Here is a 24,071-nt window from a genome sequence, read left to right on the forward strand (position 1 = left end):
TTTCCCTGGTGTTATTTTGAAAGCTAGCGGTGTTGTTTAAATCCAAATCATGCTATTGTAAAGGATTCCTAATTTTTAAGACTGTTTTATGGTTAAAAACCTACAAGAAAAAAGAAAAAAAAAATCACATGGAATATATAAGAAAATTGCAAATATTATATATTTTATATAATGAATTTCAAACTTTGAACATTGATTAACTAATAATTTCCCAGTTTCAGGTTTCCAACTAATATGAATAATATGAAAATGGACCTTTAATCTTGAGTAGTACTTTCTTCAACCACTATTTGACATTATTTTACTCTTTCCTTCCGAAGTAGGTAATCCCTCCTGAGCGTTTGGTATGACGACTGGACATTTTCACCAACTATTAACAAAATTAATCAAATCTTATCAGCACCCAAAAAAACAAAATTAATCAAATCTTATCAGCACCCAAAAAAACACATACACCCTGATATGATTGCTCAGGACGGAGCTTAACAAGTTTTTACAGTGTGAATCTTGATTTCAGTTCACATTTCAAAGAAGATGGATATATAGTTAAAATAGAGGCGCATGAAATTTCAACAACACTAGAAGTAGGTGCTGCAACTACATGATGAAATTTTAGGCAAAGAAAACTAAAACAAGTCAAAATCAATCCTATCGAAGAGTTGCCTATCCGGAATTGTTCAACCATGCAATACTCTTATAGAAGGCAGATCTATCCTAACCCCTTCAGATAATCATTTCCTTACAACAATGCACCTAACAAAAACATATATCCAAACACTCCTACTTTACATCATTTTCCAAGTTTTCTTTTTATCCATGTGATTTGATACGATCAAGACTCTCAGACACTGTCCTCATCCTCGGACGAACTTCCGGGTCAAGTTCCGTGCAATTGAGGGCAATATGAAAGGCTGCAACAACTTGCTTCTTTGCATGGACCTCATGCATCAGTGCTGGGTCTATAATCTCAGACAATGGCCGTTCCTCTTTGAAGGCCTTCCGGACCAGACTTTCTAGTCCCTTGCCATCATTCTCTGGCCCCTCATCTGGTAGTTTACCAGTTAATATCTCTAAGAGCACAATGCCAAAAGAATATACATCACATTTCTGAGAGAACTTGCTTCCAGGAAGCCTAGCCTCAGGTGCCAAGTAGATTGTTGATGGAGATGAAATTTTCACACCAGAGTTTACTAAGGAAAAGTTTGTGTTCTGCTTTCTGGATGCTGAAGTAGCAAATTTCGAAGACCCTGATATGAGACGTGTTAGTCCGAAACCAGATATGTAAGGTTGGAGATCTTCGTCAAGGAGGATTTTAGTTGATTTTATGTTGCCATGAACATATTTTCGAGGACTGCACTCGTGCAAGTACATCAGACCCCTAGCAGCTCCTTGAGCAATTTTCAACCTTGTTGCCCATGACAATGGTGGTAAAGAATTGGAAGGTACCCCTGCAGTAATTAATTGTCCACGTAGTAAAGTGATACTTAGTTATAACATATTCACATTAATCAATTCCATTGCAAACTACCAAGAAATTTCACACAACCCAGACAGAAATTGCAAGTAAACCTGCATCAAACAAGTATTGTAATAGACTCTGATTTTCCCTTCATCTAAAGTGACGCTACAATTATATGACGAACAACACCTAGTTTCCCATCAACTAAAATTAAATCTGTATATTTCTAAGGTAAAAATTAACATGCAATAGACCTAGTGGAAAGTAGTTTGGATTCATAATGGCAAGGGCAACTTTGTTCCAGTGGTCCAATTTAGTTGATGTGGCCAATGAATGGGATTTGCATGGAATACGAAACACATATGTCAGTCACCATCATTAAGATCATTAATTATATTTGAGCCTCTGTTTATATATGAGAGTGCTGTCATAGATCTACGATACCAACTGTGAATAGCGGATTTTGAAAATTGGAATGAGCATGCAGATATGTCCTTTGAAGAATTAATTAAAATGTCAGGTAACATGCAAAACTGGATGGGAACGAAAACAAAAAAAATATGCCACAATTGTGCCAGATTCAAATTATTAATGAGTCAATATGGGGACAAAATGCTCTGCAAGAGTTTCAGCTCAAGCACTAACACCCAAGAGGGCCCAAAACAAGAGCAAGCTTTTAATTATATTTGTCACTTAAAAGATGCTCAAAAATAAAAAAAATAAGCAAGTTTTTACTATTTCCTCAAAACCACATGCTATCACTGCAAATAAAATTATGAATATTGACATTTTGGTTAATCACTAAGGGGGACAAACATGTAATATAGCATCATGGGTAGCATGGACCAAAATCATTAAAATGAAGCTATTAAAGTCTTACAAAAAACAAGACAAAAAAAATGTCATATCAGCTCACAGAATTTCTAAAGATTAACACATACATGTTTGCAAGGATATGGACTCGTATCAAATACTACAGAAAATTTTAATAACAAATAAAGGTCAACTCAAAGGTAAGATACGCAGCCCACATGGAATGAGCTGTAAATTAAAATGACATCTATCTGCTATAAAACTTGGGTTCATCAGATCAATGATTCAAATATTTTATCAAGTTAATCGAAAATTAAAGTCTACATAGTTCCTTCTCCATCACCAAAAAGAAAGCAAGAAGAAAAAAAAAAAAAGTCTTCCAGTTTCTTTGGGACGATTGTACGGAACAATGAACATGTTACACTTCCATGATAATTTAACAGCCTAGCTTACAAGTTACAAACATTCCATGTCAAAATTATTGGCTGTCATGAAAATTATGAAGAAATCAATGAAAAAATTAAATGATAGGTCATCAACTTCCCAACTATCAACAATGTAAAATGCACAAAGCACAAAGAACAGAGGACTCCAGTTTTATCTTATTAATCCTTCAACTTTAGGACTAATTTTGAGCAATGGTGCTTGAGCACACAGTACAGAATTCATAATGTACCCATGACTATAAAAGTGGGAGATTTTTCAAATATTAGATGGTTGGCTGCCATGGATAGAACAAAACTGGGAATATATTTGAGATGTGCCTTTAATTATGAAGGATGGTATAATTGTCAAACGAATGATGATGACATTACTGTGGAAGTGGAACCTTTTTGTTATTTCTAACCCGAATAACAACAAAAACAACACACGCTAAAGGAATTTTGGATAATCATGAAAACCAAAAAGCGAGATATATTGAAGAGAAACCACATAACACATGCATGCGCTTTTATGAAAATGTGGCATTTTCTTTCCTGTTTGGTTCTTGTTCCATAAAGATACCCCGCACCGATTTTGAATCCGTTCATTTTTTTTGGTGTGGGGTGCATATGTGTGTTCTCCATATTACAAGGATATAAAGTCTATGGATCAAACTAAGTAGCATTTAATTATCATTATTTAAAAAAAAAAAAAAATTAAAGGAAGCGACCACTTGCTGTAAATTTAAGCCGCCCAAATCCTAAACATTCTTTAATGTTATCACTTTTGCATCTAAATGGTGCTACAAAGTATATAAGTCCAACTTTTTGTTGAACAATCTACGTGGTAGGGGCGGCCATGGACCCCCACGCCCCTGGTAAAAAATATTTACATCTTAGGTAGTTTTTAAATTTTTATCTATCAACTGACCTTATATGGCACCCCAAAAGTATGATTCATATCTTTCTTCCGTCCCTATTTTTTGCTATTTTGAAAATTTTATTCATTTTAGTAAGTCTTTATCATTATTTCCTTTGTGGATATTCCAATTAACTTCTTGACATTAAAGTATTACTTTAAATAGTTTGCAATTTATAATCTGGTAGCCTAATCTAAGTTAACTACATATATATATATATATATATATATTTCTTTCACCATGTTGACATTCTATAAAATCTATATAATTCTTTTAAGCCAAAAAAAAAAAAAAATCTATAATATATCACCAAAATATATACATATATATTATTTACAATAAAAAAATACAACAACAAATCAAAATACACAAGAAATTTATGTAACTCTATTTTAATATTGTTGGTTTTTTTAGAAGTGAATAACATAGGATGAATTGTTTGTGTTCTACTTATTAATATTCACTATTTATAACTATTTTTAATTTTTTTTGTAGAACTACAATCGTGTATATTTTATTTTATCACAGTTTAATAAAAAAAAATTGAAGACTTGAAATAGCGAAGGGATCTATTTTGATAAACAATTAATATTTTTTAATGATTTTCTTCAATAAATAAATATATATATATATATATATGAGTTGATATATGATTGAGTTGAAATGTTATCATAATTTTTTTTTTTACATATATATTCCATTTAATTTTATTCTGATAAAATTAAATTATACTGTTTTTTAATATAATGTTAAATATTAACATCTATTATCGTAATTTCCATTTACTGTTGACCCTACTACTATCAACATCCTGGCTCCGCCCCTGTTAGGTGGCACATTTTAAAACATCAATAATCAAACATTAGAAATATATATATATATATATATATTTCTTTTTTAGCAAAATCGGGGATTTTTATGTAAATGCACCATCAAATATCTTTTTTGTTTTTTTGCAAAATTTAACTAAGTCTCAATCAACTGAAAATATTTGAAAACAAAATCGACAAAGGAAAGAAAAAGAATGTTACCATGAAGTGCGGTGTACAAGCTGCCATTGCGAATGAAATCACTAACCACTAGTTTCTCATCATTTGCATAGTAATAGGCTCTCAACCGCACGATGTTAGGGTGGTGGACCCTACCGATGGCCTCTACCTCAGATTCAAACTCCTTGAACCGCCATGTGGCATCACCTTCACTTAACCGCCTGACGGCCACCACTGTTGCCGGCACACCTGATACTTTCCCTGTCCCACTCCCAGCCACCACCCTGTACACTATTCCACTCCTACTTTTTCCCACCACGTAAGCCGATGCCCTCAACAAATCTTCTAATTCCAAATTAAACCCTTCGTCCATCACCACGAATTTCCCCTTTTGCCCTTCCTCTTCGTCAACATCGCTTTTAACTTTCTTCTTTCCCGTTTTGCCCTCGCCAGCATTCCATCTCCATTTCCTCCGAAATAGCCACACCGAGAGAAAGACGGCCCCGATCACTACCGAAATGCCGGAGATAATCGGTACGGTCACCGACACACCGCTCTCTTCTTCTTCTCGCTCTTCGTCACCGCGATTTGGGGAACTAGGGTTAGGGTTCGAAGGCTTCTGAGGGTTTTCAGCAGGAGCGTGTTTGGAAAGGCTAGGATCCTGAGCTTCTGGACACGCAGTCTCCAATGGAAATCCACAGAGACTGGGATTTCCCGAGAATGCTGTGGGACCCTGGTTAACCAGCGACCCAACCTGAGGGATTTTTCCGGTAAGATTGTTGTGCCGGAGATCCAAGCTTACCAGCACCGGGAGTTGTCCGTACGAGGCGGGAACTCCGCCGGAGAACCTGTTGTACGACAAGTTGAGGGTTCCGACGAGGCCTTCGAGCTCGCCGAGAGCTTCGGGGAGAGAGCCGTTGAGGAGGTTGGAAGATAAATCGAGCTGCCTAAGCGCTTTGAGATCTTTGATTTGGGCCGGAATTGGGCCGGAAAGACAGTTGTGAGAGAGGTCCAGAGCGACGAGACTGGTAGCGCTGAAGATGTGAGCAGGGATGGTTTTGGAGAAGTTGTTGTTAGCGAGACTGAGTCGTCTGACCGAGTCGAGGAGGCCGAGTTCGGAAGGAATGTAGCCGGTGAAGCGCTTACTGGGGAGGTAGAGCTCGGTGACTCGGCCGTGAGTGCAAACAACGCCAGGCCAATGACACGGGGTGGAATCGGACTCCAACCATGAATCCAAAACGCCGTCTGGGTCGCTTTCAATGGCGGCTTTGAGAGCGAGGAGTGAGAGTCCATCGGGGCTGAGAGCTGACAATAGACCAGGAGCGAATGCGAAGATGAAGAAGGAAATAAAAATAGTCGGAGATGGAATGAACATTTTTTGTTAGTTAGCTTGGATTTTCAACAATGGCACTTTCCTAATCCTATACATTCATTTGGTGGTAGGTTCAGCAACGAGAAGTTGCAGAGGAAGCACGAAAGTGCAGAGTGGTTTGAAGAAGAAGAAGATGAAATTTGAACTAGAGTAGTGAACTTCTCGAGGTGGCAACTGTCAACGTGTCCATGTAGTTTGAATTTCTCTTACCAGTGTAGTAGCCTCTACACCTCGTAATTCACACATTTAAAAAACATTTTGTTATTATTTTACTTATAAAATTATCACACATGATATATATATATATATATATATATGAAATAAATTGAAATTCTACAGTAGAACTTCCGCACCAGCCATTAAAAATTAAAATTTCTCTTACAGTATAATACCCAAATTAATATAACAACTTGCTACTTTCTTTTTAATATAATGTCATTAAAACTCTTTTCCAGACCCGGCAAAAACAAAAAAATTCTTTTCTATGATAAGGATTTTCTGCTGCGTAGTTTCTATTTTATTTTATTTTTGTTATCCAAATCTGAGATCTTAAACATTTTTTTTTTTTTGGTGCCATTTGGACCGTTGTAAAACCAATTTGTTTTTTTGTCCAAAAAATGAAAAGCCCCACTAAGTTTGAATTTCTTTTTATGCGGGTAAAAACCCCACTAAGTTTGAATATAAATTAATATATCCGTGCTTTTCATTTTATTAAAATATGCATCTTGTACAATATATATATATAATTTTTGTTTGGTACCATATATAATATGTCACACGAAAAATAATTTGCTAAAAGCAATTAAAAATAAGAAGAAAAAAAAAGTATATCTATATTTTCAAAGAAATACATAAAAAAAAAAAATTCAAATTAAGGAATTCAAATTTATCATTTTCTTATGATTAATTTTTACAAAATCATTTGCGATGTTACATTTTGAACTTTCTGAGTCATACATTCCAAGAGAAAAAAGAGCTTCAAAATGCAAAGATGATAGGAAAGCTGTGGAACGTGTGGGAGATTTGAGTAGAAAAGAAAAGGGCAAGAGTGAGGCACAGAGTTGTAATTTTCAGTAAGTGCTTGAGTGTGTCAGGAAATCACTGAGCAAAGGGCACAGGATCATGAGTTTACTTTTTCAGGCTCCACCAATGAAAGGGCATTTGTGCAACTTTACAAGGATTCAAATTGATGGTGACAGGGGAGTGTTGAAGCCCAGCCCTAGAAGAAAACAAACTATGATTTTGATTGGTGTTTTGCAATTCGAAGCTCGTGTCCAATGCTTTTCACAGTTCAATGTTTGGTGTCATTCATTCAGTCCCTGATACAAAATATATTGGGCTTCACTCTCTTCATATATTAGTCACGGACCTTTAGCCAAAAAAAAAAAAAAAAAAAACTACCATGCACTTTCACTTTTGCATCTTATTTTTAAGATTGTAAGAAAATAAAAATAAACAGGTCGGTCGAATTATTCATTAAAAACATAAATAAACAGAGAAACAGACTGGAGAGATATTCAAATGGTGAGGAAGGGACAGAAATTAGAGAACAGTGGTGGATGGTGAATAGGGAAATTAAAGAAGTAGAAACTCAGAGACCACTTGTAGAACACCAGTGCTCCAGAGCACTACTCCGATTGGGTTCAACAAAAAGGAAAAACGTAGGAGAGGACCAATTCGACCACAACTGAGCTACCCCATTAAGGTTATTCCACTGGTTTACAATAGGAGGACCATGATAAGGCACGCCAGACACCAGACAATGCATTGTCAACTAGTCTTTCTATATCCAAAATGGCCAGCATAAAATCATTGCACCAGCAACTGAGACAAAAACTCCACAAAACCCAGATCCAACTTCCTGGAATCTGGGTGATTCTGAGACCAAAGCCTAGACAAACTAAAGCATTACATGTAATCACGTGACGTCAACCGGAAACTAGAAACGAAAATAGACTTTAGTCTGACAATCTATTTATGTTTTTTTAGCAGAACTTACACAATAAAAAAAAAAAAAAAAAAATGCATAGGGTGAAACCTTCATTTAATCGAGTGTTTTGTTACAATTAAGGATACAAATATGTAATACTATAATGTAAAAAAACTTTATTCATTTTCCTATTTGTTCTATATTATGTTACAGTCTTGATCTACTGCCCTTCTTTCCAGGAATCTGCAATGCATCATAATGACCGTAACCATAATAAAGAACTCTAATTGGATTTTCCTTGCCATATTCTTGGCCATACTCAGCGATGGATATCAAACCATCAGCATTTCTATCGTACATGTAGACAGTGATTGGCATCCTACAGTCATCAAAAGGCCACATCAAAACAATTCTACAAATAAAAGCTTCTGGAAAAAAAAAAAAAAAAAAAAAAAACAAAACTTTAATGGAGGAATTTTTATCATGAGCAAGTTCTCTTCCCACATTTAATCTGGCTACGCAATTTTAGTAAATTTATGTTTTTAGATTTACAGGTGGTCATTCTCAAGCAGATACTACAACCACTCAACAAGAATATCATGGTTCCTTGTCAGAGAGGGAGATATAAAGGACTTACTGGAGAACATGTGAAGCAATGAACAATTCAGGCTCACCTCCCCATACATGTGGTTTCCTAATTTGTGAAACATACATGTCAAAATCACCTTCCACAAACCTGCAACATAGTAAAGTCATCAAATACAATTCAATCAAGCAAGAAATTCAAACTAGAAGACAAATGGTAAAATGATCTCATCATATGGTAGACGTTTGTCAATTTCCATGAGAACATAGCCAATAATCCCTTTTCTGTTTCATAGGCATAGTCTATTGGAGCAAAGTACGCAAATTCAATTCATTTTTAGGTCAAATGAGATAAGTCCATTGAAATCAGCTTTTATGATTAAATGATCACTTCGCTAATCTTTAACTTTAAGATGAATGACAATACTTCTAGCAACATAGATGATAGATATCGTCCACAATTGAAGGAAACATGCATAAAAATGTTAACAGAGTAGTTTTCAAGCACAATCTAGAAAACTTACCATTCCGTCTCTTTCCTCCTTTTGATAAACTCATCTGCAACCTGAAACAATTATAAAGCCAATATATTAGGGGCCCTATGCATAAATGCAGGTAATTTACGACCAAGTTAAACAAAGGTAAAGGTCCTAGGCCTTGGCTTTGGTTTTGGAGGTAAAAAAGGTGAAGTAAAGCAATGTTTTATCACAATTAAATGTTACTAATAAAGAGGACTGAAAGAAAATTGAATAAAGGCAAGTCAATCGAGTCTTGGGTCTTAAATAGAGCAACCATAAGGAATACATGCCTTCTTTATATTTTCCTTTTTCTTTTTATCATTATGTATTCTGATAAAAGGAACTTCAGACTTGTTATTATCATGACGAAGTTTTACAAGTCTGCATAAAAACATACTCTAGATCTTAAGTCATCAGCTAGTTCTCTCTGGAGGCTCTCACTTGGAGCTGGCTTCCCAGATCGTAAACAAGCTGCATGAGCTACAGAGCGGAACAAGCATCTTCCATCTCCAGGTATCCCTATCAAGCATGCAGCATGTTTTAATTATATGGAAGTAGTTTAATAAAGATACTTAAATGCCAGCAAAAAGAAATAATCATCAACTATCATCAAATGATAGCATGAAGACCAGACAAGATAAGATGTACTGCTCACCAATAATGGAATAGTCAGTGTAGACTTTCTTTCCATTGAAGAATTTAACATATGATAAATCACAGTCATCTTCTTCATCCTTCGCTTCCAACATTGCTTCAGCATATAGTGGGTTAGAACTTGAACAACAGATCGATAACCCAGAAATTAAACCAGCAGAGGAACATCCTACTGACCAAGATACTGGTCCTGCATTAATATTGATTTTAGGAACCTTTCCTTGTTTGGGAACAAAAAATCTCATGCTCATACCCTGGCTTGTCAATGAAATTTTAAGATGTCTTCTCCCTCCAGCATTTACTAAACTCTTAACTGATAAAAACTGTTGGCTTCTTCTTTCCTTCGAGAAACAAGAGCTTACAAAGTTTCCGCGGAATGTTTGGCCAATAACAGATGAACAATTCTTGGAGAGAGATAGAGAAGCATATTTTGTGCTTGAATTCCTAGGATACACGCAGAAGCAACATGACCTGGATGATCCTCGAGACATCACAGTGCAGATCTTGCTGCCCATCTGTGTTTGAATATTGCTCCTTATGTAGACAACACTCTTTGCACATGTGCTAATGGGAGGGCAAGCAATCATATTGGCATAGCCTGGAGCACAAAAGAATACATCAATTGGAGATGCGTGATCATTGACACATTTTCGTTCAATATTTTCTGAAATAGCACCTTCTCTTTGTACATAGGAGGTATTTACTTTCCATTTTAAAGCAATATATACACAGAGATAGGCCTTCTAATTGTACATATCAGACAGATAACATGCATAACAAAGTACATATGTATGTATCTCCGTTAAAATAATGTGTGTCAGTATGTTTACAGTGTGTTTCTACAAAGAGGTATATGGTTATTCTTCTATAGAGCTGTTTTAGTTGGAGGTGCTAGTACAAGAGCATCATGGAGATTCAGACCTCTATGGAAAAAATTCTTCATAAAATTATGGAGCACCTAGCATTTTCCATTGAAATAAGTCATTTTTACACGTCCTCTCCTCTCCCGTTCATAACTTCATACAAGCTGTTTGATTGATCTTATCAGGTCTAAAATTAAAATGGTCAGTCTCCACACGTTCTGTTATCAAGTAGACCTTGCAGTAATTGAACAAAATTCAATTGTGATTACCAGCAACTACTCAAAACTGATCAAAACCAGGAAAAAACAACATGTTAAGACTTTGATTTACTCATTATATAAATTAATGGAAACAAAGGAAACCATTGCTTGTCAAAAAAAACTTTTACCCAGCATGAACAACAAAAGCCAGGTGGAACTTGAAAGACCCCAGCTTTTATCAAGAAAGCCGCAAAATTCCCTGTATACATGAATAGTAGGTATCTTTGCAATGAAATTTACAAGCATTACCAGATAAAGATCCAAACTTATCACCAGAGTAATTCCTCACAGATTTTTTCTAGATTCGCCCACCATTACACCCAAAATTTAACCCAAATGGAGCAATCTTTCAGCATCCAATATAGCAAAAATTAACAACGCTTCAATCACCCAATTAGAACTTGAAAAGACCAAAACCCAAAAAAAAATAAAAAAATAAAAAATAAAAAAATAAAAAATTTGCAAAGTGGTTTCACAGAAATTTATAAAATCATTCATGTAGGAATAGAAGAGGGTCAGGAAAACTGCCAAACCTGATTTGAGTCCAACTAGAATGACGAAACAGAGACAGAGACAGAGACCCACACAGAGAATAAGTTTGGAGAAATGGCCAAGAACCCAGAAAAAGATTACACACAAAAAAAAAAAAAAAAAGGGGCAAATAAATAACTTAGGAAGAAAGTTTATTATTATGCAGATTCTGGACGATGAAAGAAGAGCATGGGAAGTAAAGAATACCTGACGCAAGACCACCTTCGTGTTCTATATCCAACAAACCCCCCAAAAACAATGAGAGCCCCAGCAAATTACAGAAAGAGGCAATGAATATTTGTTTGGCCTGTGGATTTTCTCAAAGCTTCCGGGATTAAGATTTGTGTCCGTGAAGTTGCTTACAGATAGACTATAGTTGTTTCTCTCGCTCACCTGTCCTCCGCCGTTTCTTGCTCAAGCTGTACGGAAATGATGACGTTTTGGATTTTATACACGTGTAAGCCCCAACGCTGCCGTTTTGTTTCCTCCTTAGGTGAAATGGGCTGCCCTTTATTTTTGGGCTCTATCCTGAAGCATTACCCACGCGAAGTTTTTTTTTTCCGACACGCAGTATAAAAAAGTACAATTACTAGCAATAAAAAAATATTTAAATTTTAAGAAAAATATTATAATGAGATACTAATTTATATGTCACCAAAAAAAAAAAAAAAAAGAAGAAAAATACTAATTAATAATTTCAGGGACAAGTACAATTTATCAGTCAAAATTCTTGTAGATCAATTATGGGCCTTAATGGAGTGGGAGCCGAAATTTGGATATTGTTGGACTATTCGATCAACTGAGATTTCTCTTTTACTCAGACCCACCGTTGCACTTGCAGCCCAGCCCACGGTCCATACCCACTATTGCTACTTGTGATACGATAATTATGGTTTTTATAAGGGGAATTTGGCCCTTTGCCCTTATGGGCAGGGCTTTAACTGAATATACCCCTTTTTTTTTTTTTTTTTTTATTTTACTCTTCTATTTTTCAATAATTCTAAAATATCCTTATATCAAAATTAAATATTTTTATCTGTTTTTTTTTTTCATTTTTTTTTCCTTCATCGGCTTTTCTCTTCTCTTTCATCACATTTCTCCCAAAGTTGGCTCACCTCTTCTCATTCATGAAAATTTCTTCACTTAGTTGCCTTTTTACCAAACAACCTGGTTTTATCTCTCAGGTCACTAAAATTCCATACATACCTGTTCAATTTGATAGTTCAGAATTCGGAATTAGGGTATTGTGAAGAAAGAGAATTTTAAAAGAATTAGGGTATTGCGTTGCCAACTCGTTACAAAAAATTCCTTTTTCTTCCACGCAATCCAATACCCAATAGCCCAAACCCCTCTCCATCGTCTTTTTGTTTCATCTACCTTTTGTTTTTTTAAGAAAAAAAAACATTACATTACTCAAAAATTTAATTTAATATCCTTTTTCAACCTTCTCGTTGTTATTTCTTTTTGTTCCTTTGGTGTTTCTTCAACCCTTGTTTTATGTTTCCGCGAACTAGAGAATCAGCCAAACTGTTTTTCTAGATTGTTAAGGCTTCAGAAGAAGCTGGGTACGTCAGAGACCTCTCAAATGATTTGCATGTCTCAACCACGGAAGTCATATTCTGGAAAATTTTTAAGTGCCAACAATTGAAGTGTTCCTTGTAGCTGCTCTAACACCTACACTAGCAGCACCAGAGATGAGAATGAGTGAGTGGTCCTGAACCTCCTTTCATTTTGTCGCTTTCCATCATTTTTTGGGTAGAAAATTTGTTAGTATATGCAGCCTTTCAATTGTTGCAGTAATTATGATGTAGTATCAAGTCTGTATGCAACTATAATTAGTGCCAGATTAATAAATTCCATAAGCAAGGAAATTTATCTTGTTCTATTGCTTTCTTTAAGTACTCATCAGAAAATCTGTCTTCAATATTGCAGACTGAGGGAGGAATCAGAAGCCCTTTGTTGGAGAACCCGAATATATCCCCCTAAAAAGGTAACCATGCCGAGTAGATATTGGTAAAATGCATTAGAAGGTTCTTAAATAGTCATGACATGAAGGGGTTAAAAAAAAAAAAAGTTTAGAGAAGAAAGAACAAACTTCTGAACAATAATAATTATAATTAATTTCTCAATACCTTTGTCCAAATTTTGTGTTCATCTTTGGTCATAATGAAGGACCTCTGTTTGTGTTAGGAAATCACTCTAGATTTTTTTAATAATTTCTTAGATGCTATATACATAATTTTAAATGTTTTGAGTTTCAGGCCAAGGTGTTATTACTCTTTGTACTGACTCTTTCGAATGTGTTAATGGATGATGCAGGCTTGCCAGACAAGGCATCAACAACAAGATTTGCATTTGGTTGGGTGGGTTCTTCCCTGTGGTACTGTCAAATAGCTAGTGAAAATTTGAGAGTTTTGATATGTTTGCTTGCATTTGGGAAGCTTCACAAAAAAGTATTGCAGATGCCTTCTGTGGGTTTGGGTTATCAAATGTTGAACTAAGCGAGCTTGTCTTGTCCTATGCTCCCTTTTTGCTTCGTATAAACATTCTTTTTGGAAAAAGGAATATATATATATATATATCTTTAGGAATCAATTTCTAAAATGATTAATAGGAAGAGTAACTCTTGGAATCCGTCATTTCTATTACAATAGGTATGACTCAAAATTTGATATGCAGCAATATTTGGTGGTGATTATACTGAATGTATCATTTTTTTAGGACAATGACCAAGATTTTTTCTTGCAGTCTTGATATTATAGATAATAAAATTCAAACCATGCCATGGACAGCGATTCTTGAAAAGGTTGTCCAGCTACAAAGTTTGCAACAGCTTTGTGTGGTTAAGGATCTTTCTGCTCATGATGTGGTGATGCAATTGATGCAGAAGGAGAACTACTTGATCGGAATGCTTAACAAGGGAGTACTTGCATTTCCAATCTCAAAATGGGTCCCTGGTGCTGGTCCAACTGTCAAATCTGGTTCAAAGGGAAAGTGCCGTCGTTTGATATTGACTGAAACCCTTGAGTGGACCTTAAATTGGTGCATACTATAGAGCATGTTTTGATAGGTATGTTAAACTTGCCATGTATTTCTTGTCATGGATTTCTGTTCATATTTAAGATACATATTTTGATTGGTGCGTACAGTTGGACATATGTCAATATGTAATATGTAAAATGTCCATTTCATATTTTTGAGACAATATGTAGAAGACAAGAAGTTATTTTTAAATTTGGCAGTTCTTACAAGTTTGTTGTAGAAGACAAGAAGTTATTTTTAAATTTGGCAGTTCTTACAAGTTTGTTCTTTTCAAGGGATGGTTACTTCTTATCCTAGATGCTTTATTGAACTTTATACCTTGCCTTTTAAAAGACAAGGTGGCAATGCAAATTAGAGATAGCCCTCAAATAGTTAGACAACCCTTTACAACGAGGAAATTTAAAATATTTAAAAACTTGATATAATTAAACCTGTGATTTTATCCAAAGATTTGACTTTTGTTCATTTTCCAGTAAAAACATGTCACGTTTAATTTTCTGTTTGCAATTTGATATCTTGGAATGAATACATTTTTTGCAATCAATTTATTTAGTTTGAATTCAGATTTTTCCTTATCTTATTTACAACTGATAATTTAAAAACTTGGAACCCAGTGGAGTTGGAAGGTTTGAAAAAAGCACACATTCGAGATGGCGTTGCAGTGGTGCAATATCTTGTCTGGTTGGATAAGCAGGTAATCCGTGAAACTTGTTCATCTGTTTATTTCTTGGACAAGTAGTCAATATACCCTTTTTTGAGGAAAAGCTTTTTATGAAAACAATAAAACTAAAAAAAAAAAAAAAAAAAAAGATGTCTAAGCTTTTAGTGCATATACGGATGTAGGAGATATATGGGGTTTCTGGTTACTTCTTGGAGGGAGACGAAGTGACTAAGAAAAAGCAATTGTAAGTTCATTTTTTGTTTTTCGTTTTTTTTTTTTTTTTTTTTTTGGTTTTTTTAGGTTGTTATGCAACATCTAACATTTGATTGAGATACCAGTTGAGATGTATTATGGCCTAAATATTTCCTGAAAGAGGAATGTAAAAGGACATAAACCGTATCAGACAATTTGTCAGTACACAGCTTGTGTATATTTCTATGTGTTTGCATGCAATGCTCTGCTTGTGCAGTTTCAATACACACTAATCAAATAATGATGGAATGATTGCAAGCATGGCAAATTTCACCATATAAAGATAAATAAAGTGTTTTCCAATTTCAAATGAACTTTGACATGGATATGCTAATTCCTACTTTAGCAACCACTTTCAAAAGCTAGCATGACATTCGATGCATAACAAATTCCAATATATCAAGAGAAATAAAGGGTTGTCCACTTTTAAAATGAACTTTGACATGGATATGTTAATTCCTACTTTATTAACTACTTTCAAATGTTCTTGTTAAAAAGTGATATAGTTGAAAATGCTATACTGCAGTAAGTGCAGTAAGTGCTAATCTATTTTGTTTTTCCTTTTTATTATCATTATTATTATTATATTTTTTTGAGTCTTGCAAAGTAATTTTGTTTGCTTTATTTTGCAGGTCCTCAAGGGTCCTATTGCACTTGGGAATGCTCAATTTCCTAATGGAACCAATGGTATTTTATTTTATTTTTTAAATTATGTATTTCATTTTAAGTGAAATGTATTGACTATATTCTTGTAAGTTTGTGTGATAGGAAGGTACATGTTCATTTTCCTACAGGTAATGCCCTAAACATTCTTGCTTGAGTTCCACTATAGAAAAATGGTCTTGATTATTGGCATGGTACAGGCCACGAAATTGGGTCTTACCTTAATGTTCATGAAGGCAAGTGTATTTTACTACTTTCCTCTATTATTACTGGGTATGAGCTATTGTCTCAATTGTTATATTTGAACCTTTATACTTCTTTATGGACACTCTAGGTATTTAATTATTTTATTTGAAACTTGTATACTAAATATTGTAACTAACCGCAAACATTTCGTTTGATTTCATCCAGGTATCAAATTAGTCTCCGTTATAGTGGAGGTGCCCCGTATGCTTTTAGTGCTGTCACTAAAGTTGGCATTATACCAATTGTGGTGCGAGTTGGTGTTCGAGATTTTGACATTGATGGGTTACGAACATTTGTTAGACCCAACATTCGGGACTTTCAGCTGGTGATAGTCGACATGGTGAGTCTCCTTATGGTAGTAGTCCAATTGATAATGTGAATGATGATGTGCTTGCCTCTCCTTGTACCGAAAACCATTTGGACATTCGACAGGGTTCTACCGCAACCATGGCTGAACTTAGGGTTAACCATCGCTTCTCATCCGTCAATGCCCATGAAATCATTCGAATCAACCAAATCTTTGCGAGTAAGAATGCGCTACAGAAGAAGATTAGTCTTTATGCACTAAGGAGAAATTTTGAATTCAAGGTCAAGAAGTCGGATAGAGTCCGATATGAGGTTGTATGTGCAAACAACAATTGCATGTGGCGAATGCGTGCTACCAAACTACATGGTGATAATACAGAGGCCTTCATGATTAGGGCCTTCAAGGATGAGCATATTTGCTCTTTAAATATCATGAAAAGGGATCATCGTCAAGCAACAAGTTCAGTTATCGGAGACATCATCCAGCCAATGTTTGATGGGATTTCAAGGCAATACAAACCTCGAGATATCGTGCATGAGATTCGCTCTAATTACGGAGTAAACATAATCTACAACAAAGCATGGGCCGTTAAGGAAGTTGCATTATCAGGTTTATGGGGCACGCCAGAAGATTCATATGCAAAACTTCCTTTATGGAGTCACGTTTTGAAGAGCAAAAATCCGGGCACGTTTACTCGAATTGAAATTGATGATCAAAACAGATTTTTATATTTTTTCATGGCACTTGGAGCTAGCATTAGAGGGTTCCAGCATATGCGGAGAGTCACAGCTGTCGATGGAACTACACTGAAGAATAGATATAGAGGTTTGTTATATATTGCATCATGTTTGGATGCGAACAATCAAATTTATCCACTTGCTTATGGAATAGGCCCTGGGGAGACGGATGCGGCTTACACGTGGTTTTTTGAGAGCTTTAAAGAAGCGTTTGGAGATGATCCGAATATAGCTTTTATATCGGATAGACACAAGAGCATTGCAAAAGCAATATGTACAGTTTTCCCTAATAATCACCATGGCCACTGCACATATCATCTTGGTACAAATTTACGTGCTAAGAAGTTTAAAGGTAATGTCAACGCGATTATATCAACTTTTAATGATGCAGCTAGAGCATATATTGTTGAGGATTTTGATAAGGCCATGCAGCTTTTAGCAGGGGTTAGTATTGAAGCTGTACAATATCTCAAGGATGCAAGTCCTTCAAAATGGGCTAGATCACATTTTCCGGGCAATAGATACAACATAATGACAACTAACATTGCAGAGAGCATGAACTCTGTGCTTATTGATGCTAGGGATAAACCTGTTTTGCCATTACTAGATCACATTCGTGATGTCTTGCAAAGGTGGTGGTATGAACGTCGAACTAACACTGCTGCAATGCAAACTCCTGTTACTAATTGGTTGGAAAAAATCATGCAGGACCGCTCAAATAATGGCAGAGGCTTATGTGTTATGCCAATGAACTTATATGAGTTTCAAGTTGTTGGCCATGGCATGTTCGTTGGAGTTGTTAACTTAGAAAATAAGACGTGCTCATGCAAGGAATTTGACATTGATGGATTTCCTTGTGTCCATGCAATTGCAGCATGTAAGCATCAACATATCTCTCCATATTTCCTTTGCTCGGTGCATTACTCAGTTGACTCACTCCGTGATGCATATTCGGAAACCATATATCCACTTAAAAGTCAGTGGCATGCTCCAGATGATGTCATAAACCAGGTTGTACTTCCACCTCAAATTGGCAAACAGTCAGGAAGACCGAGAAAGAAGAGGATTCAATCTCAAGGAGAGGAGCGTCATCAATATAGATGCGGGAGGTGCAAACAGGTTGGTCACAGCAGCTGATCATGCTCCGCCGCCGTACCTCTTAATAGCACTAACAACCAACAGCACCACTGAAACGAACGCCCATCAATCGCATGATGCTATATTCAGACAATGAGGCCATGTTATGTGGTATGCGTGTGTATGAAATGTAGTCAGGAATGCAATTAGTTGGTCAACCGCGTAACGTGTGTTTTGGCGTAATAGACGTTGGCTTTATGTGTTCTTTTATTGTCAAATTCATCTGTCGTATTGTTTTAATAACATATCATTCCGTCTTCAGTTTTTGGTTCAGTTGTTTGTATGTTTCTTACTATTGCATGGATGATATTACTGCCTAATGGTAATGACCAATGCATCATCAGTAATTGACATTTGTACACCGTCGTAAAAGACTCACAACAATTCCATCCGGCAACTTCAATCATGTGTGTTCCAACCAATAACATGCTAAATGTAGCATTATTAATGATAAATTCTGGCAAAGTAAGTGATCCAACGGCATTAAAAAATGAAAATGTTCAATTTGTTTTTGATTCAAAAATTACCGAAGGTTTCGTCGGTAATTACCGAAACCCTATGGCAATCACATTTTATCAATTTTTTGGGCCCCACAAGTCCGCTAAGGTGTGTTGAATGCAAAAAAAATAAAAAATATGGATTCTAAAATAATCCTAAGGAGAGAAAATCCCAAAATTGCTTAAAAAGTTCTCAAATTTTCTAAAAAAATAGGATGACTGTTCACCCTCGGTAATTCTCGAGGAAATCGTCGGTAACCAACAAATACCCTCTGGGAAAAATTACCGACGGTTTTGTCGGTAATTCCCGAGGGTGTACAGTCCATCACATTTTACCAATTTTTTGGGCCCCACAAGTCCCATAACGTGTGTTGAATGCAAAAACATGGCAAATATGGATTCTAAAGTTATGCTAAGTAGAGAAAATCCCAAAATTCCATAAAAGTGTATCAAATTTTGCAAAAAATTTGGATAACTGTTCACCCTCGGTAATTCCCGAGGAAATCGTCGGTAACCAACACATACCCTCTGGAAAAATTACCGACGGTTTCGTCGGTAATTACCGAGGGTGTATAGTCAATCACATTTTACCAATTTTTTTGGGCCCCACAAGTCCCATAACGTGTGTTGAATGCAAAAAAATGAAAAACATAGATTCTAAAATTATCCTAAGGAGAGAAAATCCCAAAATTGCTTAAAAAGTTCTCAAATTTTGCAAAAAAATTGGATGACTGTATTCCCTCAGTAATTCCCGAGGAAATCGTTGGTAACCAACACATACCCTCTGGAAAAAGTACCGACGGTTTCGTCGGTAATTACCGAGGGTGTACAGTCCATCACATTTTACATGTTTTTTGGACCTCACAAGTCCCATAACGTGTATTGAATGCAAAAACATGCAAAATAGGGATTCTAAAATTATGCTAAGGAGAGAAAATCCCAAAATTTCATAAACGTGTCTCAAATTTTACAAAAACATTGGATGACTGTACCCCCTCGGTAATTCTCGAGGAAATCGTCGGTAACCAACCACATACCCTCTGGAAAAATTACCGACGGTTTCATCGGTATTTACCGAGGGTGAACAGTCATCATATTTTTTTGCAAAATTTGAGACACGTTTAGGAAATTTTGGGATTTTCTCTCCTTAGCATAATTTTAGAATCCCTATTTTGCATGTTTTTGCATTCAACACATGTTATGGGACTTGTGGGGCCCAAAAAACTTGTAAAATATGATGGACTGTACACTCTCGGTAATTACCAACGAAACCATCGGTACTTTTTCCAGAGGGTATGTGTTGGTTACCAACGATTTCCTCGGGAATTACCGAGGGTGAACAGTCATCCAATTCTTTTTGTAAAATTTGATACACTTTTATGAAATTTTGGGATTTTCTCTACTTAGTATAATTTTAGAATCCCTATTTGCCATGTTTCTGCATTCAACACACGTTATGGGACTTGTGGGGCCCAAAAAATTGGTAAAATGTTATGGACTGTACACCCTCGGGAATTACCGATGAAACCGTTGGTAATTTTTCCAGAGGGTATGTGTTCGTTACCGACGATTTCCTCGGGAATTACCGAGGGTGAACAGTCATCCAATTTTTTTGCAAAATTTGAGACACTTTTATGAAATTTTGGGATTTTCTCTCCTTAGTATAATTTTAGAATCCCTATTTTGTATGTTTTTGCATTCAACACACGTTATAGGACTTGTGGGGCCTAAAAAATTGGTAAAATGTTATGGACTGTACACCTTCGGGAATTACCGACGAAACCGTCGGTAATTTTTCCAGAGGGTATGTGTTGGTTACCGACGATTTCCTCGGAAATTACCAAGGGTGAACAGTCATCCAAATTTTTTGCAAAATTTGATACACTTTTATGAAATTTTGGGATTTTCTCTACTTAGCATAATTTTAGAATCCCTATTTGCCATGTTTTTGCATTCAACACACGTTATGGGACTTGTGGGGTCCAAAAAATTGGTAAAATGTTATGGACTGTACACCCTCGGGAATTACTGACGAAACCGTCGGTAATTTTTTCAGAGGGTATGTGTTGGTTACCTACGATTTCCTTGGGAATTACCGAGGGTGAACAGTCATCCAAAGTTTTTGCAAAATTTGATACACTTTTATGAAATTTTGGGATTTTCTCTACTTAGCATAATTTTAGAATCCCTATTTGCCATGTTTTTGCATTCAACACACGTTATGGGACTTGTGGAGCCCAAAAAATTGGTAAAATGTTATGGACTGTACATCCTCGGGAATTACAGACGAAACCGTCGGTAATTTTTCCAGAGGGTATTTGTTGGTTACCGACGATTTCCTCGGGAATTACCGAGGGTGAACAGTCATCTAATTTTTTTGCAAAATTTGAGACACTTTTATGAAATTTTGGGATTTTCGTGTATTTGTGTGTTCGTGTAAAGCCGTTTGTTTGGTTTTTTGTATTTGTGTGTTCGTGTAAAGACGTTTAGAAAAAGTTGATTTTTGTTTGGTTTAAAATATAATAGGATATGTAAGTAATGTTTTTTTGTTTGAAGGTTACAATGGATATTGAAGGGTAGAACAAAAAAGATATCAAGTGAGGGGGCAAAAATCATTAACCTCGGTCTTATGAGGGTATTGGGCCAAATTCCCCTTATCTTAATGGGTGCAGTGGAGGGCTACAGAATTGCTAGTGGGCCTCTCGGTGAGGTTACGGATCCACTATGCCCAGGTGGTAGCTTTGACCCATTGGGGCTTGCTGATGATCCTGATGCTTTTGCTGAGCTAAAGGTGAAGGAGATAAAAAAGGGGCATTTGGCCCAATACCCTCATAGGGAGGAGGTTAACGATTTTTGCCCCCTCATTTGATATCTTTTTTTTTCTACCCCTCAATATCTATTTTAACCTTAAAATAAAAAAAAATTACTTACATATCCTGTTATATTTTAAACAAAACAAAAATTTGTTTGAGCATGTTAGAGCTGAATGCAGTCGCAAGCTTTGTGAGGGTAACTGTCAGATAATCATATGCCTCAAATTGCATATTTGGCAATTGTTGGTAACCCTTTCACCCCTACAACTTCCATCGCTTTCAAGGCACATTTTCTGTGTGTTTGGTGCAAGGATGGGCGATGAAGAATGAAGAGTTGATCCTTAATTGGTGTAGAAGCGTGGTGGAACGTCCCGTGGCCATGCAAAAGCTTTCCTTCCAAAATTGGAATGATTGGACTCTTTCTCCAATCATAAAGCCCCCTGATCCCTTCCTTTGTCTTTCATCCTCCCTGAACAGAATAAGTAAGGCCCCATTCTTTCTAATTCAAAAATGAAAATAGAGGCGAAGCGCCCAAGTGGCGAAGGCCCCAAAGCAAAGTAATATATAGATGTAGTTTGTATTTCATTCTTTTATTCTGCCATTTTATATCAAAAACCATAAGCCTTGCATGCTCTGTATCCTTTCTCTAGTTATTGTACGTACTAGATTACTCTTGAATTATTGCTTAAATTTCAATTTGATTCTTCAGCGTTTACCGGTAATACATCTAGAACTAGGTCTTTATGTCTAACGAGCAATTTCTATTATCAATCTGTTAAAGAAAAAAGAGAAAGGAACTGACGACAAAGGAGAGAGAAAAAATAAGAACAAGTCAAATAAGTGGATGGTTTGTAGTGTCGATGTGGGTCAATATACATAGTGATGTGAAAATGCCATCTTCCTTCTCTTGCACTGAAAAGCAATTTCCCACTAAAAAATTGGTTATGAAGCCATTCTCAACTCAAATCATTTATTTTCCCAGAAAAAAAATTGGTTATGAAGCCATTCTCAATTCAATCATTTATTTGTTGGATAAAAGATTATGGGTATATCTACTATGGATCTATAAGTAAAACATTATATTTGTTGGATAAAAGATTATGGGTATATCTACAATGGATCTATAAGTAAAATATTATACTATATTGTTGGATAAAATTACATTTTTGAAATGGAATAAAAATAAATTTTTTTTTATACACTTGAATATTGGAAGATCATATCATCTTCTCAAATTTATCAAGTTTCTTCACCCTCTGCATAGACCTAGCAAACAATGCCAAAAAGACTCCTGCACAATCTCATAAAAACATACACAAACCTAGTTCAACTTCATAGAAAACCAGAAAAGAAATCTTTTATGCCCCGGTCTTAGAAGGTTAAAAGTCTAAAAGGTCACCTGCACCAATGAATGATCCATTAGCAATAACTTGACTGCCTTGGCTGCTTAAAGTGAAAAAAATACGCTTCAAAATTTAACCCAAATGGAGCAATCTTTCAGCATCCAATATAGCAACAATTAACAACGCTTCAATCACCCAATTAGAACTTGAAAAGACCAAAACCCAAAAAAAAAAAAATATATATATATATATATATATAATGCAAAGTGGTTTCACAGAAATTTATAAAATCATTCATGTAGGAATAGAAGAGGGTCAGGAAAACTGCCAAACCTGATTTGAGTCCAACTAGAATGACGAAACAGAGACAGAGACAGAGACCCACACAGAGAATAAGTTTGGAGAAATGGCCAAGAACCCAGAAAAAGATTACACACAAAAAAAAAAAAAAAAGGGGCAAATAAATAACTTAGGAAGAAAGTTTATTATTATGCAGATTCTGGACGATGAAAGAAGAGCATGGGAAGTAAAGAATACCTGCCGCAAGACCACGTTCGTGTTCTATATCCAACAAACCCACCAAAAACAATGAGAGCCCCAGCAAATTACAGAGAGAGGCAATGGATATTTGTTTGGCCTGTGGATTTTCTCAAAGCTTCCGGGATTAAGATTTGTGTCCGTGAAGTTGCTTACAGATAGACTATAGTTGTTTCTCTCGCTCACCTGTCCTCCGCCGTTTCTTGCTCAAGCTGTACGGAAATGATGGCGTTTTGGATTTTATACACGTGTAAGCCCCAACGCTGCCGTTTTGTTTCCTCCTTAGGTGAAATGGGCTGCCCTTTATTTTTGGGCTCTATCCTGAAGCATTACCCACGCGAAGTTGCCCGATTTTTTTCACCCGATTTTTTTCTTCTCCGTCATCGCCTTTCCTCCAAAGCTGGCTCATCTTTTCTCATTCATCAAGCTTTCTTCACTTAGTTGCCCTTTTGCCAAATAGCCCCGTTTTATCTCTCCGGTCACCAAGTATTCAAGGTCTAAAATGTACCACAAGAGAGGA

The 24,071-nt window shown here is 35.9% G+C and overlaps 3 protein-coding genes across 22 annotated transcripts; 1 reads left to right on the forward strand and 2 right to left on the reverse strand.

The window, feature by feature from the left end:
* Nucleotides 1-428: 428 nt before the first annotated feature.
* On the reverse strand, nt 429-6,295 carry LOC107432411 (receptor protein kinase-like protein ZAR1). Its single transcript, XM_048465977.2, has 2 exons — nt 4,646-6,295; nt 429-1,448 (listed from the first exon to the last, which is right to left on the reverse strand). The coding sequence occupies exons 1-2, from the start codon at nt 5,976-5,978 to the stop codon at nt 811-813; spliced, it is 1,971 nt and encodes a 656-aa protein (XP_048321934.2). The 5' UTR covers nt 5,979-6,295; the 3' UTR covers nt 429-810.
* A 1,691-nt stretch (nt 6,296-7,986) lies between these two features.
* On the reverse strand, nt 7,987-23,750 carry LOC107406076 (OVARIAN TUMOR DOMAIN-containing deubiquitinating enzyme 4). Of its 7 annotated transcripts, XM_048465983.2 has the most exons (9): nt 11,524-11,751; nt 11,319-11,333; nt 10,914-10,984; nt 10,584-10,810; nt 9,664-10,260; nt 9,406-9,527; nt 9,015-9,055; nt 8,543-8,641; nt 7,987-8,284 (listed from the first exon to the last, which is right to left on the reverse strand). In XM_048465983.2, exons 4-9 carry the CDS (start codon nt 10,603-10,605, stop codon nt 8,113-8,115), a joined length of 1,053 nt encoding a protein of 350 aa, XP_048321940.1. In that variant the 5' UTR covers nt 10,606-10,810; nt 10,914-10,984; nt 11,319-11,333; nt 11,524-11,751; the 3' UTR covers nt 7,987-8,112. The 7 variants fall into 7 exon arrangements, with proteins under 7 accessions (XP_048321940.1, XP_048321941.1, XP_015868751.1 ...); XM_048465984.2 differs by lacking the exon at nt 11,319-11,333; XM_016013265.4 differs by lacking the exon at nt 10,584-10,810.
* LOC125419637 (uncharacterized) lies at nt 12,389-18,681 on the forward strand. Of its 14 annotated transcripts, none has more exons than XM_060812538.1 (10): nt 12,389-13,020; nt 13,249-13,306; nt 13,636-13,970; nt 14,065-14,386; nt 14,973-15,052; nt 15,202-15,263; nt 15,904-15,958; nt 16,066-16,207; nt 16,346-16,520; nt 16,613-18,681. In XM_060812538.1, exons 9-10 carry the CDS (start codon nt 16,518-16,520, stop codon nt 18,359-18,361), a joined length of 1,752 nt encoding a protein of 583 aa, XP_060668521.1. In that variant the 5' UTR covers nt 12,389-13,020; nt 13,249-13,306; nt 13,636-13,970; nt 14,065-14,386; nt 14,973-15,052; nt 15,202-15,263; nt 15,904-15,958; nt 16,066-16,207; nt 16,346-16,517; the 3' UTR covers nt 18,362-18,681. The 14 variants fall into 14 exon arrangements, 12 of the variants coding, with proteins under 12 accessions (XP_060668521.1, XP_060668527.1, XP_060668531.1 ...); XM_060812544.1 differs by having other exon boundaries at nt 14,065-14,122; nt 14,204-14,386; nt 16,066-16,520; XM_060812548.1 differs by having other exon boundaries at nt 13,636-13,679; nt 14,065-14,122; nt 14,204-14,386; nt 16,066-16,520.
* Nucleotides 23,751-24,071: the final 321 nt, after the last annotated feature.

Source organism: Ziziphus jujuba, chromosome 11 (assembly GCF_031755915.1).
Source record: "Ziziphus jujuba cultivar Dongzao chromosome 11, ASM3175591v1".
NCBI lineage: Eukaryota > Viridiplantae > Streptophyta > Magnoliopsida > Rosales > Rhamnaceae > Ziziphus > Ziziphus jujuba.